The sequence below is a fragment of the Phocoena sinus genome, chromosome 1 (genome assembly GCF_008692025.1).
Source record: "Phocoena sinus isolate mPhoSin1 chromosome 1, mPhoSin1.pri, whole genome shotgun sequence".
In the NCBI taxonomy this organism is placed as follows: Eukaryota; Metazoa; Chordata; class Mammalia; order Artiodactyla; family Phocoenidae; genus Phocoena; species Phocoena sinus.
Window position 1 is genome coordinate 41,813,750 of NC_045763.1, and position 18,259 is coordinate 41,832,008.

At 41.0% G+C, this 18,259-nt stretch overlaps 1 protein-coding gene across 9 annotated transcripts in view; it reads left to right on the forward strand.

Moving 5' to 3' along the window:
- ELAVL4 (ELAV like RNA binding protein 4) overlaps positions 1–18,259 on the forward strand; it is a 154,857-nt gene that overhangs the window by 93,178 nt on the left and 43,420 nt on the right. For all 9 annotated transcript variants that reach the window (XM_032639156.1, XM_032639185.1, XM_032639204.1 and 6 more), the window contains exon 2: positions 10,226–10,466. In XM_032639156.1, coding sequence (XP_032495047.1) covers positions 10,226–10,466 — 241 coding nt within the window. The remainder of the gene's footprint in view (positions 1–10,225; positions 10,467–18,259) is intronic.

An 18,259-nucleotide genomic window follows, 5' to 3' on the forward strand; every position in this document is an offset into this window, starting at 1 on the left:
ACACTTGCAAACTTTGAATTTCTATCTATGTTCTCTGTAAACATTTTGTCCACAAATAATTCACATCTACACTTCTCCCAGCCCAGGTCTGCATTCTCACCAACGCTGGTTTCCTAGAGTCCAATTTTACTTGCACCCACTTGCTTTCCCAGAGAGTGTCCCTTTTTCTAATGTTTCTTTCTTATACAAAAACAGAAAACGAAGTCAGTGAAGGAGGAAGTTATAAATAAAATTTCAAGTGTGATACAGGAATTTTCAAATTTAAAACTACCCTATCAGATTGTTGTTCAAGATCTTTTCACTAGTGAACATACAGATATAATATGAGGCTGTGTGAATCGTCCATGGGTCTAATTTATACATCGGCCACTTATACATGCACTGAGGTGCTGAGAACCTTTTTGTTTCTCTCAGTAACTTTGGCTTCAGAATGTCCCCAGATAATCTCTCTCCTTCGAATTAGAAGGGCTGTTGGCATTATACAATTCCTCTTAACAAAGAGAAGGTTGCTCTGTGCAGATTTTTCTAGATACTAACTCCCTCCACTCCCCTCTGCTCTCCTCCTTGTCTCTACCCCAGCTGTGTTAAGAAAACAAGGTTAATTTTCAAAATAAAAAATATTTTAAGTAGATATCTGAAGAATTCAATCTGAGTGTGCACAAAACTTAAATTCAGAGAAGTGACCCAATGCTTTAAATCATGATATAGATACAGAAGAACATGTGGCTTTTTACAGCTGAATCTTGGTGAGTTTGCTCATACTCTGAGCCACTAGCCAGGCATTTTATAAATATACAGTACTTATGTTTACATGAATTGTGCCACTGGCTACTGTTTATGCGTTTAATCAGAAGATAAGTCAGATTTAGTCTGTGGAAAGTTTTACAAGTGACTCATTAATGTTCTTTGTATGGAAGATGAAGATAACATATATTCCATCCCAACTGGTTCCCATCCCAACAGGAGCCCATAGCTTAATATTAGGCATTTTGGTTATTTTGTCTACATTAAACATTCAGAGTTTGGGGGCTTAGGGAGTAGAATGGGAAAGGAGTTGTTTTCCAGTTGATTTTTTTATTAGAGCTGATATTTTTGCAGGAAGCCTGAGCGCTTGCCCACGAAATTGCATTTATATTAAAATGAAAACATTTGTCTTTTTCAAATATGCCTTTAATGAAGAAATCCTATTGAAAGTTTGGGATTGTATTTACTTATTGGCCATTTTGGAAAAGAAGACTAAATAGGGCCGTGGGGGTGGGTGTCGTTTGAAGGTTTCCCTGTCTTTATAATGAACTGGATGATCAAGCCATCCCTCAGCTCTGGAGAGCTTTCTGTAAAAGTCTGTTAAAAACCAAATACTCAGGGGTTGTACCAGGACTGCCCCAGATGGGCACACCAGGAAATCATTTTAGGACCAAACTGAAGCCTTAAAGAAACACTATAAGATGTAAAGGAGGCCAGTATTTATTTAGGAGGAGAAATGTATGTGATGTGTCTGGGGAAGAAGATTAAAAACTTGGATTTCTGTGAATTTGAGAATAATGCCTAAAAGACATTAAATTTTGATTATGCTTTTCATTAAATGCTGGCCCTGCTATTTTAAGTATTAATGCCTCTTATTCTCTCCAGTGGCGGCTGATTCTTTCAAAAAGCCCTGACTGTCAGCACTGAGAATACTTTTGCCATGCCTGGTGTTCATCTCCGGTGAAGAAGCTGCTGTTTCAAAGGAGTAATGCCTCAAGTTTACCTCATTGTTACACATAGTCACTTGTTTAGGACGTACGCATTTAGACCAGAAACAGGACTGTCAGTTCAGTGTCAGAATGGCGTATGACTAGGCTATGTGTAATTTCATTTGCGTGCTTTTGGTGAGGGGGTGGGGCATTGTTAGACAAAGTCTGAAGGGAATTGCTTAAAAGAAAGGGGTGTATATGATTGATTTTAATTATTTGTTTACCTCCCCTCCTTTCCCATCCTCTCACCTTGAACCCTCTAAGGGCAGGGATCAAATTATTTTTCTTTCCCCAATTCCTCAAACAATGCCTTGGTCTATAATAGCATTCAATAAACTTGTCTTGAATTGAAAACACTTGTTTTAAAGATATGCTGAGAATTTATTACCACATAACTTCCTAGAGTAAATAGGTCTTTCGGGTTATTTGTACATCTGCCCAAAGGCATTATTAAACTGTCAGCATGTTTTCCTCCGTTGGAATTAAATTTTTTTTTTCTAGAGTTTTCTAGTTCCCGTCTAGCAGAATCTACAGAAACTTGGTACAAATGGTTTTGGGGGACCTGAGTGCAGTGTTCAGCCAGATTCCCCTGGTCCAGGGGTCTTTGTGAGTCATCACATATAATTTGGTTGGGGGTGGGTATATATTCCCAAGTTCCCTTTTCCTAGAGTGATCACATCATAGATCTCAGCCCCTCCTCATGGGCCCCATTAATAACGTATCTCCTTCCCAGTTGAATCATAACCAGGAAAATGTTACGTTAAAAAAAAAATTAATCTGAAGGGACTTGAGCAAATTAAAACCTCTTGAAAAGGAGGAGACAGCATGGAGTTTATGAGCTGATGGACAAAACTTTAAAGAAATATCAAATTGGGGGGGGGGGCGTGTAAGGACATTTTTAGTATCTTTCAAGGAGCAAGAAGAGAAGTGAGATATTATTCCTAAAAATAATATCTGTCTTCAGGAACACAGAGCCTGCTGTGTAATTTTCTAACTTTGGGGATTTGTTTTTCAGGCTTTTGAAAAGTGGGTGAGATGCAGTAGTCTGGGCTGCTCTACCAGAGTCTAACATAGTGCATGTCAGAATTTTATAAGGGTCAAGTGGGAAATGCCTACAAAGAGAATTAGGACTTTTATTTTTGTTCTCATGAATAATTTAAATCTATTTCTTTAATGGTTCGATTCAGTGACTGCCCTTGGTAAACATTATTCTTCATGCTCTTGGGAGCACTTGTTCTATTACATAAGGCTTAGCCTTTATACATAAATTTTCAAAAGTCCTTCCAGCATGGTAAAAGGAAACACCTTTAAATACTCATTAAAATATTTAATAAAATACATATGTGGATCGCAGATGTACACACCTGAAGCAAGTTTGCAATTAGTACATTCCTTTAGCATCTTTCTAGTTTGACATTTAGAGGGTGCTGAAAGTAGAAGGGAGAGTATTTGTTAAAGAAACATCACATTCCTGTGACCTTCTTAGGTTCTTTTCTCTTGATCCTTTTGACTGATGATGGAGTATCGAGGTCACCGCCCCACCCCCCAAGAAAATCAGAAGTTGAGGACAGCTGAGAGTGGTGTGATGGGAGTACAAGGGCCCTGCACTGGGCTCTCAGATGATGAATGTCAGTAGTGAGTTCTACATTGACACAGGTTCCTCTAATATAAAGTTGTAACCTTCTATTTGCCTTGTGAAGTAAATACTGAAAGTGTCAACTAGGTTGAGGTACGTAAATGCAAGACCATACAATTTATTGTCAGAGTGCCATTTCTGTGGAAAATACTGGAGCAAAACCATGGTGGTGTGGCTGACAGGATTGGTGTGAGGGCTATGGTAGGACCCCTGCTGTGCCAACGTGGGGTCTGGAATAGTGATGTCCTCAGCTGTGAGGAACAGGACCAGCCCTATAACGCTTACCTGACCCCCCCGCAAGCCTGAGCACATGAAAGCCTTGTGAAGAGTGGGGGACAGAGGGAGCTGTAAGAGATTCATGAGCCGATGGAAGAAATATTAAAGGAGGCCTTACGTACTTTCTAGAATTTTAGAATGGGTCTCGCTTAATATACTTAAAGGACTTTCTGGCCACAGGATGTGCTTGCTCTCTCCTCTGACATGTGGACCCTTCAGCAATAAATATTTGTCTTAATGAACGAATGAATTCTGAGGGCAAGAAATTACATGAAAAGAGTGATAGGGGACGGAAGGCAAGTTTTTGCCCTTTGATTATATTGCTACTCTTAGAATCAATTGGGAGATTTCAGTCTGAGACAAAGGATTGGCTTTAGTGTACCTAAAATGTTATGTGCATATATATTTTTCTGAGGAGAAAGAGCAAAGGCATTCACCGGCTGCTCTACAGGGTCCATGTCAGCCAAAGCTTCAGCCCTACTGCTTGAATGAATGCCTCTTAGAATCTGCATTTGAAATAATATCTAAGTGTATGCCTGGCATATAATAGCAACTCAATAAGTATTCTGTCCTCTTGTTATATGTAAGATGGAGATGACATTAATAAAATTATTGGCTTGTACTTCACAGGGTTGTTAAGAGGGATCTAGCAAACTATTGGACTTTCAAGGACTTTCATTCATTCAGTAGTTCTTTATGCAGAACCTACCAATTCTCAGGCCCTGTCCTACATGCAGGAGATACTATTATAAACAAAACAGATGTGGTCTCTGTACGATGGAGCTCAGAGTTCAGGTCGCCATTCTTTGTGAACTGTTTAAAGTACTCTACTCAGAAAAGTAAGGAGGTAGACATGTCTCCACACCTATATTCAAGTGCATTTCTGTGATATGGCCACCTTCACACCCTCCCCGAAAAAAAAGTAGAAGTAAACTCTCATCTAAGCGGCCATGTCTGCTTTGTCACAAGAACACTCAAGTGACGTAGCCTGCAGGCCTAGGCTTAAGTCCTAGCTCTGTCTCTAACTAGCACTGTGACCTGTGCAAGTCACTTCCCCTTTCTGGTCCTCAGTTTCCTCATTAAAGTTACAGGGTTGGGCTTGGTGGTCCCTAATGTTCTCTGATGTCTGTCCTGCATCCACACTGTGAACTCAGTGAGGGCCAGCTCCTTGTCTTTGTTGTCTGTGTATCCCCAGGACCTAGCACAGTGCCTGGCACTCCAGGGCTCCATCTCCGTTCATCTAACATTCCCAGATCTAGCCATTGTGGAAATGAACCCTTTTTTAATGCATATAACCGGGCATGTCCAGGAAGTAGTGTAACAGATACCTTGGGCGGACAATAACAAAAGATGTGATTGAACAGTTAATTTAGGACCATTGGGAAGGACCCAGAATTGTGGTGACAGAGATGCCGTGAAGGACAGAGAGGGTTGGCTCTTATTTTCAAGAATATCCTGAGAAAGAAAGAAGCCTGGCGCCCAGCCTCTGCTTCTTACCCCCACTGCCTCCGCAGAGATAAACGACCCAGAGTGATGATCCAGCAGCTGCATGCCTGAGGCCTTCCCTCTCGCTTTTGTTGTATATTTTGCAGAAAAAAAGGGGGGGGGGGGAGTGGGAGGGGTGAGGTTAATGCCTTGAGTGTGAGTAATTAGTCATTCAAACCATCAACATTTACAATGACAGGATTTGAGTGCCTACATTGTTGTGCACTGCTCTAATAGTTTACCCCTGAAATTTTCTGCCTGTATAATGTTTCTTAAAATATATCACGGGAACATAAAAGATTTAATGCAGTGCTTTGTACAACCATTAGAGTTTGAAGTCAACTGAACCTCCTCAATGCTCTATCCTGGATGCTGACTCTAATTCTGCTCTTAATTGCCATTCAGAGGAGGGAAGGAAGGCAAGTCAGGGGTTTGGAACCTGATCAGCTACGAAGTTGGCTGTGAGACCCACACAGAATCCTTCATTAAAGTCCATAGGCACACTTGAGTAACTGATATATTTATTTGCAATGACAGTTGTGCTGTTAGAATATCAAAGGCCTTAGAGTAGGGAAGCAAGCTTTCTGATTTTGCCGAGCCGGCCTCTGAATTTATTGAAAGATGTGCTTCCCACTAATAGACATGTTTACCTCTGGTCTGTTTCCCAAGTAGAGATTATAAGTGTCCTCTCTTTAAGATCTATCACGTAACGTTAAAGTGCCACAGTTTCATATTCTTGCATTCAATATATTTACATCTTGGCAACTTTCTTATTTTCCAAGTAATGTTTTAAAATGCTCTTGGTTCACTTGTGTATCAGATTTGATTCTGACATTTTACATTTCTGATTCTTTTTTTAAGCCTGTCTTGCATCCTGGGATGCGTCATTAAGACCAGCAAGGGGTCTTATTACATGATGTGTATTAACACATTTGCAAATGTTTCTCAGCTTTGAAGCTGTACGTTTTTACTGAGAAAACTCTGTGTGTGTGCATATGTGTATTTTCCTCAGTTCCTTCTGAGTCCACAAAAGGATAACTGTGTAGTGTGTGTGCAGAGCAAAGAGAGCTCCATCTCCACGAGACGAGAAATGACTTGACCTAATTTATAGGTTTGTTTGGTTGAGGTACCTCAGTACCGAACACTGTATCTCATGATTCCTTGTCAGAGGTTTGGGCCCAGTTCAGGTTGTCGGATGTCCAGATGGGGCTCAGCTCCAGGAGTCAACATAAATTAGGAAATCCACATAGGATGTAAGGAGATCCAGAAAGCTGATTGGGGAACTGAAATTTCTTTGCTGCAGACTTGATACTTCTTAGGCCTTTCTGGAGCAGGGAGACCCATGAGACGTTCACAGAGACAAGTGCTTTCGCCACGTGTGTCTGTGAGTCAAGCATCCAGTGAACAAACGCCGAACACGGCTGTCAGGTAACAGCCTGCTTAGGTATGACTTATATTCTTCTTATGCCATCATTAACACCCACAAAGCTGCCTCGCCGCAGAATATTTTCTAGGTGTTTGTGCAATGAGCAGGGTAACCTAAGAAAGTGGAGCAGCGAAGGTGTTATGTAGATTGTGGGACTGGCTTTTTTGCCACTAAATCAAAATGTAGTAGTTGGGCAGCTCTGTGGTTCTGCCACCCGAGCCTCCTGAATTGGATAAATCCTGTTTTGATCTTTTTTTTTGCGGTACGCGGGCCTCTCACTGTTGTGGCCCCTCCCGTTGCGGAGCACAGGCTCCGGACGTGCAGGCTCAGCGGCCATGGCTCACGGACCCAGCCACTCCGCGGCATGTGGGATCTTCCCGGACCGGGGCACGAACCCGTGTGCCCCGCATCGGCAGGCGGACTCAACCACTGCGCCACCAGGGAAGCCCATAAATTCTGTTTTTTAAGTTCCTTATTGAGTTGGCAGTGCTTCTTGTGTTTGTTGCCTGGACACCTGACTCAGTGAAGCAGTGAGACGACACAGCAAACGGAGGCACTGCACAGACCCAGGAGGCCGACGGCTTGGCAGAGCAGAAACCTGCCTCACAGCCAGCAGTTTCAGTGATGCTCCGTAACAGCATCTCCATTAGCGTGACCCCTCCCCTGGGCACGTCGCCCTCATTCTTTCCTGGGCCCTTGCCTCAAGGGCAGAGCAGCTGAATAGGATTTACTGGGTGCATTTTCTATCAGTGTTGAGGAGAGCTTGATTTACGATTCCTCTCAGGAACCCTTTGCTTTCTCCTTGCGGTTTGGACCAGCCTAACGCAATCCCACAGCTGACCTGAAGCCAAGAAAGTTGTGATGATTTAAGTGGAGCCACTTAAGTTACCTACATGATGGCAAAGAATCTTAGAAGCTTCCCACCTTCCTCAATCTGCCTTATTTCCATGACTCCTCTTGAGACTTTTTTTTTTTCTTTTGGTTTCATATCCCATTTGTGATTATCAGAAGAAGAAATGATTACAGTAAGGCTCACCTATGTAGGGCATGATGAGGAATAATACTTATGATGCTTCTAGCCACATTATGTTCTAGGCAACTTATACATATAAATAACCTTGCACAGTAGGCTTTATTCCAGTTTACAAAGAGGAAACTGAGGCTTAAGAGTATTGAAATAACCTGCCTGAGATCACAGAGCTAATAAGTAATAGAACTAGAATTTTAAGTCAGCTCTTCCCTTGGCTAAAAACTCATTCCCTTTTTACTACCACTATGTTTCAGATGAGTAAATAAGCAAAAAACAGAACAAAACAAAAGCAAAAAATGGTCTCTGAAGGTTGGTGAGGATGAACAGAAACTAGAACTTTCAACTGGTACATCTACTTAGGAAAACTATTGACAGTATGTACTAAAGCAGAATACACCCTATGACCCAAAAAATAGACTTCCAGGAATATTCCCAACAGAAATGTGGTGTGTGTGTGTACACCAAAAGACATGTATATAATGCCCATATCGGCATTATCTACAATAGTTAAAAACTAGAAACAACCCAAATGTTCATCAAAGTAGAAGAGATAAATAAAACGTGATATTTTCATACAATGGAATTCTCTACAGCAAGTGGAGAAGAGCAGCCTACCACTACACCTCACAACATGGATGACACCCAGACATAATGTGTGAAAAGACATAAAAGGGTATGTATTGTGTGATTCCATGTATGTAAAATTCAAAAACAGATAAAACAAATCTATGGATTAGAAGTCAAGAGTAGTGGTTACCTTTGGAGGTGGTATGAATAACAGGGGTGAGGACACAAGAAAGGCTTCTGGAATGCTGGTCATGTTCTGTATTGTGATCTGAAAGGTGGTTACTTAGGTGTGAGTGGTGTTTACTTTGTAAACATTCTTTGAGTTGTACCCTTAAGATTTGTACATTTTGCTACATGTATATTAGATAAACATGCTTATCTCCCCCAAATTCTTTGAGCAGCCAAATGGTAGTAATGGAAGCTACTAGTAATCAGGTATCTGCTAAGCTTTGGTTTCCTTGTCTATAAAATGTAGGGGATATTAGAATATGGCTCACTGCTTTCTTGTGGGGAGTCAGTGAGAGAAGTCACATCAGGTGATTGGCAGAATGACTTCAATAAATATCAATGATTGTGGTTATGTTCCCACAGCTATTCAGGCACTTTACATACATCCTGTCACCAGATCCTTCTTACCACCTTGCAAGGCAGGTGGCATTGTTCTCCTCTTTCAAATGAGGAAAACTAAGGCTCCCAGAATTTGAACCCCTAACCCAAGGTCACACAGCTAGGGAATGGCAGAGCATGATTCCATTTCCAAGGAGGTGATGGTCAATTTCACGTAAGACAGAAACCACACCATGAAGGATGAGTAAGGGATGGTGCTAGGATAGAATGGAAAAGTGGGACTGATGAGCTGCATTTGGGGCCAGGAAAACTGGGTGCAGGCCCAGACTCTGCCCCACTTTCCTGTGATGACAGAGAAGTCGCTGGATGTCTCTGGAATTCATCTCAAACATGAGAGTTTTGAACTGAATTTTATTCCCTGAAGTGCCTTCTGGCTCTGTAGTTTTGTGATTCTCCATGTTTGTCATCCTATATACAAGGCATCTTTAGGACCTGGCTCCATGAACTTAAACCCATTTTTCATGTGAAACCTTATTCTATCAGTATCTTCTTGGGACTTTCCTGAATGCCCCTATCCTTTAAGCAGGTTTAATTGCTCCTCTGTTACAGGCCCATTGTCCTACTGTAGCCATGTGCCTTCTGTGTCCTCTGTGGACTGTAAGCCCCTTGTGGGCAGAGACTTATCTCTTTTAGTTCCATGCATGCTGCCTCAAACAGTTCACACATTCGTGGGAATATTTGTTTTATTAACTGTTTAGATACAGTGAAAGGCCTTTTTAAGTAATGTGTGAGAGGACAGCCTGGAGCTGTGCTAGACTTAAAGTGGAGACCTAGAGAGAACTTTTCCTTCATGTTTTTAATTTTATTTGAGGTCCAGGAGAAATAGTAACAGAGGCACTGGGGAGAAAAATTATTAGATAACTTTGTAGCTCCCCAGCATGCCTTTATGAAATCTGAAGTTTGATCAGTATTAAGTATCAGTGAAAATCTAAACCCTTCCCATATGGAACAACCCCACTTAATTTAATGTCATTTTACTTTATGAGACAGTTAATAAACAGGTACTGTATTTAAACTTGTGAGCATAGCCCTCTATATTTAGCTTTTTCAGCTTTAATGGAACTATAATTTTAATCATGATTATTACTTTACATTTTAATTATAATTCGGTGTGGCTTAAGTATACATCTCTGAGAGTGATTGTGTAATGAAAACAGGAATTAGCTTTTCATTAACAAAATAATGGGAGAGTTCCCACTGCATTCTAGTCTGTGCTCAAAATCTACGGGTGCGGGTGGGGGGTGGGGCTGGCCTAAAAATAACAAGGGGAGTTTAACATTTTGGTTAAAAACATGTTTCTAAATCGGCTGTGTTCACAACCCCATCTCTTTTGCTCCATCCTGCTTTATCTTGTTCTCTTTCTTTACAAAAAATAAAATAAAATCTTGAAAGAGACTCTGTGTCTTTGAGATATCAAAAGGCTTACTATTTTTATTTTTATTTAGATAATTAGCACCATGGAGCCTCAGGTGTCAAATGGCCCGACATCCAATACAAGCAATGGACCCTCCAGCAACAATAGAAACTGTCCTTCTCCCATGCAGACAGGGGCAGCCACAGATGACAGCAAAACCAACCTCATAGTCAACTATTTACCCCAGAATATGACCCAAGAGGAATTCAGGAGTCTCTTTGGGAGCATTGGTGAAATAGAATCCTGCAAACTCGTGAGAGACAAAATTACAGGTATGCTCTTCTTCGATATTCTAGGCTTGGGATTCACAGCTGCGTTGTTCCATTAGATGTGCAGATCTTAGCAGAAATGCATATGTGTGGTGATGCCTTTTGAGTGTCTGCAGCGTGTATCCTGCATTCAAGGTCAGCGTGGGTACACAGTCATAAACTCATATGCGTATGTATACTACATGAAACCATATTGCAAATTGGTAGGACTGGGAAGCAGATAAAGATTTTGGAGCCTCCTCAGCTTTGGTTTATGTGAAATAATCCTTTGGCTGTGTCCTCTTTTATTCTTAATCAGCCACCCCTACCCTTTGTTCTTTAGTTCTCAGTTCTGCCCTCTGCCCTCCCTATACTAGTTTTTATCTATTTATCCCTTTCCTCTCAAACATTTGGTTTGCGTGTGTCCAATGTATTTCCATGTATCTGAAACTGTCTTTTAAAGGGGGCCATTGTGGTCACAACTGCCCATTGTCCCTGGGAGAAATAGGCCCCAAGGATAGCAGATGATTCTGGAATAAAACTACCCTGTAGTAGGAGGGAGATGCTTGATGAAGGTATTTTATCTTATTTATTTGTTTGTTGTGAAGATACTCTCTGAGAAGTCAGAGACTTTTTACTTGAAATTGAAACAATACCCTATGCTTCAATACTTGAAAGTTTTAGGTTCTGATTTTTTTCTAACTGACAGCCATTTATTGAGGACTTAATGTTTGCCAGATACTGACGCTCTTATCCTTTGGGGCTGGGGATGAGGGTAGTTTCCTTGTAATCCTTCTGGAAGTGGGAATGTTTTCTTAGAAAAATACTGGACTACATAGTGACGGCAGTGAAGCTACTGCTCTCTGATGCTCCCGTCCTAAAATTGTTCACACTCAGCTTTGAGTATTTGTCATTTTGGAAGGTTGACTTTTGTTTCCCTCTCTCTGGACAGTTTAATTGAAGAGCAGCTGGCCTATATAGGAAAAAGGAAACTCTAAAATACAGAGATACATGATCTTGATTTTTAAATCAGAGAATCCAGTGTATTTATGTGCATGTAGCTATATATATTCTCCATTTCTTCTAATTCACTTGTTAATCTGTCCATTTATATTATTTTGCAAAATCATAAAACTAAAATAACTGTCAAAAATATAAGTCACGTAACCCTCTAAACATAATTTCCTCTTCTGTAAAATTGGAAAAGAATACTTATCTCAAAGGGCTTATTGTGAGGATTAAATGAGAGACTGGATATATACTGCCTAGCACAATACCTATTGCGTAGCAGTCTCTCAGTAATGGGGGAGCGTGTTATTATTATAGGTACAGTTAGTATGTTTCAAGGAGAATAGCTAGAACAGAGAAATTTTATCAAGGTCTCCAGATGGGCCAGGGCTTTGGTGTTCTTATCCCAGGGCCCTGGATCATCCATCCTTTGACAGAACTGCCTATGCTCTCAGAAAGCCAATGTTTAGATTCTTGAAGAATCTTTATATAATAGGATGATAATTCAAACCAAATTAAAACCAGTTAACCATATGATTCTCCCTCCCACTCCTGTATAGAAAATGTATTTTTGGTGTAGCCTTACCTTCTAAATAGGGACTCTGCCAGCTATATTAGTGAACGTTATTAATTACCTTTTCAAAAGAGTTCCTTTAGAACTATAGTAAGATTTTTGAGAAGTACTGATTCGTGGTGTTGTTCCTTGTTTTCTAAAGACACATGTTTAAACAAGCAGATTCCTTTACTGAAAGAATGCTAATTTGGTAGTTCACTGAGTGTATTTGAATAAGAGTGACAGCTTCGAAGACAGCCTTTAATTTGGTATACAAAACCAAAATTGTCAACTTTGGTTTGTTTAGCACCCTCTCCAGCACAAGCAGAGACATAAAGTAGCATCTGAGCTTAAAGAAGAAGCTTAACGGATTGAAAACAGAAATACAATGCAGGCATAAATTTATAATTATGCATTTTTTTTAATTCAGGGGGGAAAAGAATTTTATTTGCAGAGAACTTATGGGAATGAGGCAGGGAAATATAGAGAGACCAGAGATATTTGCCCTCATTTGGCAGCAGTGTTTAATAAAAGTAGAATTTGTGGTTGTAAAGAGTGCTTATTAAATTCTTCATTTACACTACCTAATTAATTCTAGCATTTTAAATTAACAGTGAAACTGGTCCCTGCTGTACCATTCCATAGATGCAGCATATTTCCTCTATCCACCCGTTGTTCAGGTTTAATTGGCTATGCTAAAAGTCAGAGAAGGAGGGAGAGATAGGGCTGTAGGGAGGTGGAGAAGGAGTGGGGATCGCTCTGATGGAAGACGCTCTGAGGCCTACATTTGGGGTTAAGTGATAACGCAGGCTGGGAGAGGTGAGGTTTCACACCAGCCAAGTTAAAAGGCTGCTGCTAGTGGTTCAGAAGTCAGGGTAAATGACATCATAGGTATTTTTGTTGCCCTGATTTTTAACATCCCCAGTCCCCCTTTTCCTCCAACACCTCCTACAGATCTCAATGCATCTTGATCCTGTGAAGTTTACAAGGAGTTCTAAATATCCAGTGGGAGGATTTGGGGGGTGGGAAGTGGCAAAGAGATAAGAAATCAAGATTAAGATTTCCCAGCCTAAACCACTCCCTAAGAGAATGTAATAGATTCCCTTAGAAGGTTCTGGCTTCTAATATTGAGAGAGAGAGTAAGAGAGGGGGCGAGGTGGGGGGAGATAGGGAAAGAAGGAAGGGAGGGAGGGAGGGAGGGAAAGAGAAACTGTTAATGGTGTTGCCAGTAGGCTGGCTTCGCTCCTGGCTATGGGTTGTCAATGAATTCTCCGTTTGAATTTGGGCATGGACTTAAGTGTTGTGGTACTGAGGACATACTTGCTATTATTTATCAAGTACTTACTCTATGCCAGGTACTTGCTAGGCACTGAACATACCTTATTTCACTTAACGTTAAAAACAGCCTCCATTTTCTTAGATGAAAACACGGAAGCTTAGTGAGGTTAAGTAACTTCCCCAGACAGCACAGCTATTAGCAGGTGGTAGAACCGGGATTCACCCCCAATTTCCAAAAGCGTGATCTTATGTGGAAGCATGTGCAGGATGCCCCTGCCTGTGGTACCTGAAGATCCCTGCTAACCCTCAGCCCATAACCCAATGAAACACTGGGTTCCTCTGAGTAGCAGTTGCTGGCCGCACTCTGCATGTAATGTACCATGGCTTAAAACAATACTCCTGGGCTTCCCTGGTGGCGCAGTGGTTGAGAGTCCACCTGCCGATGCAGGGGACACGGGTTCGTGCCCCAGTCCAGGAAGATCCCACATACCGCGGAGCAGCTGGGCCCGTGAGCCATGGCCGCTGAGCCTGCGCGTCCATAGCCTGTGCTCCGCAACGGGAGAGGCCACAACAGTGAGAGGCCTGCACACCGCAAAAAAAAAAAAAAAAAAAAAAAAAAAAACAATACTCCTGTGTATACCGGGAGGCAAAGATAACAATATTTATCATCCTCTGGGGATATAACTCCGTCTTCAGTGGAGACCCAAATTTATGGAAAGTGCCAGGTTTAAGATTCCCTCACAGTGCTTTTGGACATCTCTGTTAATATCTTCTCAGAGATACTAGATTTTCTTTTTCCAATTGGGAAAGGCTGCTTATCAGGATAATCTAGGTACCAGGGAGAGAAGACGTGTGTCCCAAGTCGCTTTTGTGTGCAGCTGTGAACACAAGGAGGCTCTGGAAGCTGTGTCCTTTATTTTTCTCCTCCATCCACCTGCAGCCTCTGCTGCTAGAGAGGAAGGAAAGTGGCATGTGGCCCACAAGGATTTATGCAACTGAGGAACTCAGGCAAAGAACACCAAACCCCTGGTAAAAATTCTATTATTCCTGTGGACTGCAGATAATTGAATTCGTTTCTTTTTTTTTTTTTTTTTTTGTTGCCTTTTTGCTTTTCAAGCTTTGAGATTGCATTTCCGAATCCAGGTTCCTAGATGATCAGTATTTGAGAGGAGGAAACATATGGCTGAACCAGGATAGAGTTAGGTGGCTCAGGGTATGTCTTAAAGCCAGAACAGCTGGAATGCTAAACTGCATTTTTATAATTGTCCCTCTTGTTATCACTTCTCTCCAAAAGGAATAGAGAAAGCATGGGGGAAACTAGCAAAGAAAAATCGCCAGAAATAAATCCGTGTACAACAACAAATAGTTTTGATCTGCCGGTCTAGATTGTGTGATTATTTGCATCATAGAGATAAAAAAAGGATTTATACTTTTACTTCATGTCACTCTCCATGTGCCCATACAATGCAGTTTTTAAGAGGAGTTTTCTATCCATTTCAGGCAAGTGAGAGCTCTGAAGCAGGGGTTTTGAGGACAGCATGGTCCAAACTGAACACTATCGATTATAAAACTGAATATATGGAGTGACCACTATATGGAATAGATTATGTGGGCTGTGGATGTCTGAGAAAGGGTGAAGTCTGTGTTAGTTGGAGCGGGGCGGCGGTGGTTGAAAGATGGGGTTAGGATTTAGGTAGAGGGAAGAAAAGCAAAGGAATGGAGCTAAAATTCCAGTCTAAGAACAAAAGACTTTTTTATTCCTCTGTGCTTTGGACAAAGGAAGTAGAGCTGGGGCGTGCCTCTTTGGAAGCAGTAGTCTTATATGGAAGCAGCATTGCCAGGTGAAGCTAAGCATACAAAAACATCAAGACAGAGTTGCACCCCAACGGGCAAAGACAACACTTCCTAAACCCCACCTCTAATCCATCGCTTCATTTCTTCCTTTATAACACATCTTTGGCTTAATTAATATTATCATTTAGTGGAAAGAGCAGAATAAGGCAAAAAAGATGCTTCGCTACTGGAGACACCAGGGTGAATTCTTTGCCACAGGCTTTGTATGTAGAATCACACCTCTAATTAAAGGAACCATCTCAGTTTTGATTCGGTGACATTGGGTAACTTCTCTTCTTTCTCGGATTTGTGAAAGTGCTAATATTCCTGTATGTCCCTCTCAGGAGGTAAGATGTGGAGTGTGGACTACAGCAGTGGGGGGCTGGGCAGGGGGCTGTGTCTGTTAGAGCATCAAGGCCAAGAGGCATTACATGGGATACAGTCTCTTGGGTTAAAGAGGGAGAGGAGAGTGAGGGTTTTGGGTTACCTCATGTTACCTCATATACAAGGAACGACTAATAGGGACACTTTGAGAACTTAATTGTTTTGCTTCTAAGATAACTTTGTAAACAATAAAAGGCGCTGAAAAAAATCCTAAAATATGAAAGTGCTTTGAATTCACTTCTGAAATGTGAATTCAGCCCTAGGGTAAGTTTTATTAGTATAATTTCTGACAGCACCCAGCAAAGATGAATAAAAATAATAGCAGCAGCTTTTGTATGTTTTTGTGTGCCTTCTGTGTGTTCTGGGCACTATATTAAAAGCTTTAAATATAGTTGCTCATCTAAATAGTAAATTGGGACTTCTTGGAGATTCATAATCATAGCCAATGTTTACTGAGTACTTACTATGTGCTAAGCATTGTGCTAAGATCAATAAATGGAGTTTCACGTAATCCACAAGACAGTCATTTTACAGTCGAAGAAACTTGGACTTAGGAGCAATTGAGTCATTTGCCCAAGGTGACTTAGCTCCCAAGTAGGGGAGCTGGGACTCGAACTCTTGGCTGTCTGACTAATTGTGAGTTATCCCATTATAGTTTATCTCTGGCAGTTTCCCTGAAGATACTAAACTGGCATCTCCCCTATACAAATCAATTCAGCTTATATTGCCTAGGGAATGAAAACTTTTAGTACAGGGAAAATATAATTAGAATTCAAAATCTTTTGTTTTGGAAAATAGCATGCTATGCATTGAATTAAATAAATGCCAGTGCTTTTCCCCTTTTTTCCTTTTTTTTTTTTCACACGTTTACTGGAGTATAATTGCTTTACAATGGTGTGTTAGTTTCTGCTTTATAACAAAGTGAATCAGCTGTACGTATACATATATCCCCATATCTCCTCCCTCTTGAGCCTCCCTCCCACCCTCCCTATCCCACCCCTCTAGGTGGTCACAAAGCACCCAGCTGATCTCCCTGTGCTATGCGGCTGCTTCCCACTAGCTATCTATTTTACATGTGGTAGTGTATATATGTCCATGCCACTCTCTCACTAATGCCAGTGTTTTTAAATTAAGCAGGTTGCTGCTTACCTGAACAAGGAAGCATAGACTTGGAGTGGTTTTTACCTTCAGATCCTCTCTTCACAAAATACCCCTCACTGTGTTCTCCTTTTCTTTATCTTGCAAGCACCGTATTGAAATGGATGCTGCCTTAAGTTTAAGCATACTTAAAACCCGGCCTCAATTATGCATATCCAAGAAAATCCCAAGATATTGATTAGCTAAATGAACTTTTCTACATGCATATCAGAGGGATATTCGTTAACGATGGGAAGAGTAGAGGAAATAGTAGCATTTATCAGCATATTTTGCTGCTGATTTTGAAAATGTACTTGGTACAGTACAATGTGCCTCTTGAATTCAGAGGAAAATCAGGCAGATTTGCATCTGCTATTTTATTTATCACCTCCCTGCAGTCATTTTGTACGTAGTCCACAAAGAAGAATAAAAGAATTTTGAATTGTTGACTTGGGGAGGGGGTTGATTATTACTGGAGGTGAATGGAAAATGTTTAGGTATGGAGAAGATTTGGGAAACTAATGCAGTTACAGAACAGGAGAATAGGGGTCTGCTTTATTAAGGGGAACTTAGAGAATGTCAGAACGTTAAGTGCAGACAGTAAGCCATATAATCACTGTGCCTCTTACACACCCATCAAGGGCAATCAGAGACCTCCCATCCTTTCTAATTAGGACAGGTTGGCAATTGAGTGTAGCTGTGAGGTTTAGAGTTTGTGCAGGCACAGTCTTTTTCTTTGGACACATTTCTTTCCCCAGGACGGCAATAGACAGGATTATAGACCAGGTATGGTTTCCTTTTGCCCCCTGGCTATCTTTCCCTTCATCTTCCCTTCCAAATCAGAGGGTTCTGCCCTGCTTCTGAACTCAGATAACCCGTAGGAAAATATTCTCACATCCCAAGAGAGATGTCTCAGAGGATTTTTACCTAGGATGTGAATCAGGACTGGGTATTTTAAGGATTTTCTATTTCTGTACTTTAGCTGACTGTTTGGTTCATAAGACCAATTCCTTGTTCACTAACCACCCCTCCTTCCCCCAACACATAAACACACCCGCCACACACACACTCACTCACTTTCTTCCCCTTCTCTGTAAAATGACCTGCTTGATTGAGACTAGGAACTACGCAGGAAGGTAATGTCAAACTGAAATTTCCACACATTATCTAAAAATGTAATTCGTCAGCTTCAGGGTAGGAGGAAAGTGCTTTCTGAAATGTGTTAATGGGAAATTCATTTTTTTCTTGTCTTCTGTGAGCTGTGGTAGTGGTGATTTCTTTTTTCACTCTGCCTCCACCCTGCCCCCATTCCACATTTCCCTTACTGCTCTTAATTGATGAACTCTGTTATCTGTCTTTTATTCCTTGTTAGAACTAAAGATCTTTTTAAGTTGCCTTTTTGTTTTTTCTACGGCCCCAAATTGAACTTTGATGGGAGAAGATATTTCTAGTTTGGAAAGAAGATAAAATTCAGATGGAGGCTATATATTTGTATAAGGCTTTTACATTTGTAAAACATTTTCAATCGGCCAATTATATTTATTTAGTGTCTGCTCCCTCAGGCCAAATAAATGTTATTTACTTTCCTTCTCTTCTCTTAAATTCTGTATCAGGTTCTGTGAGG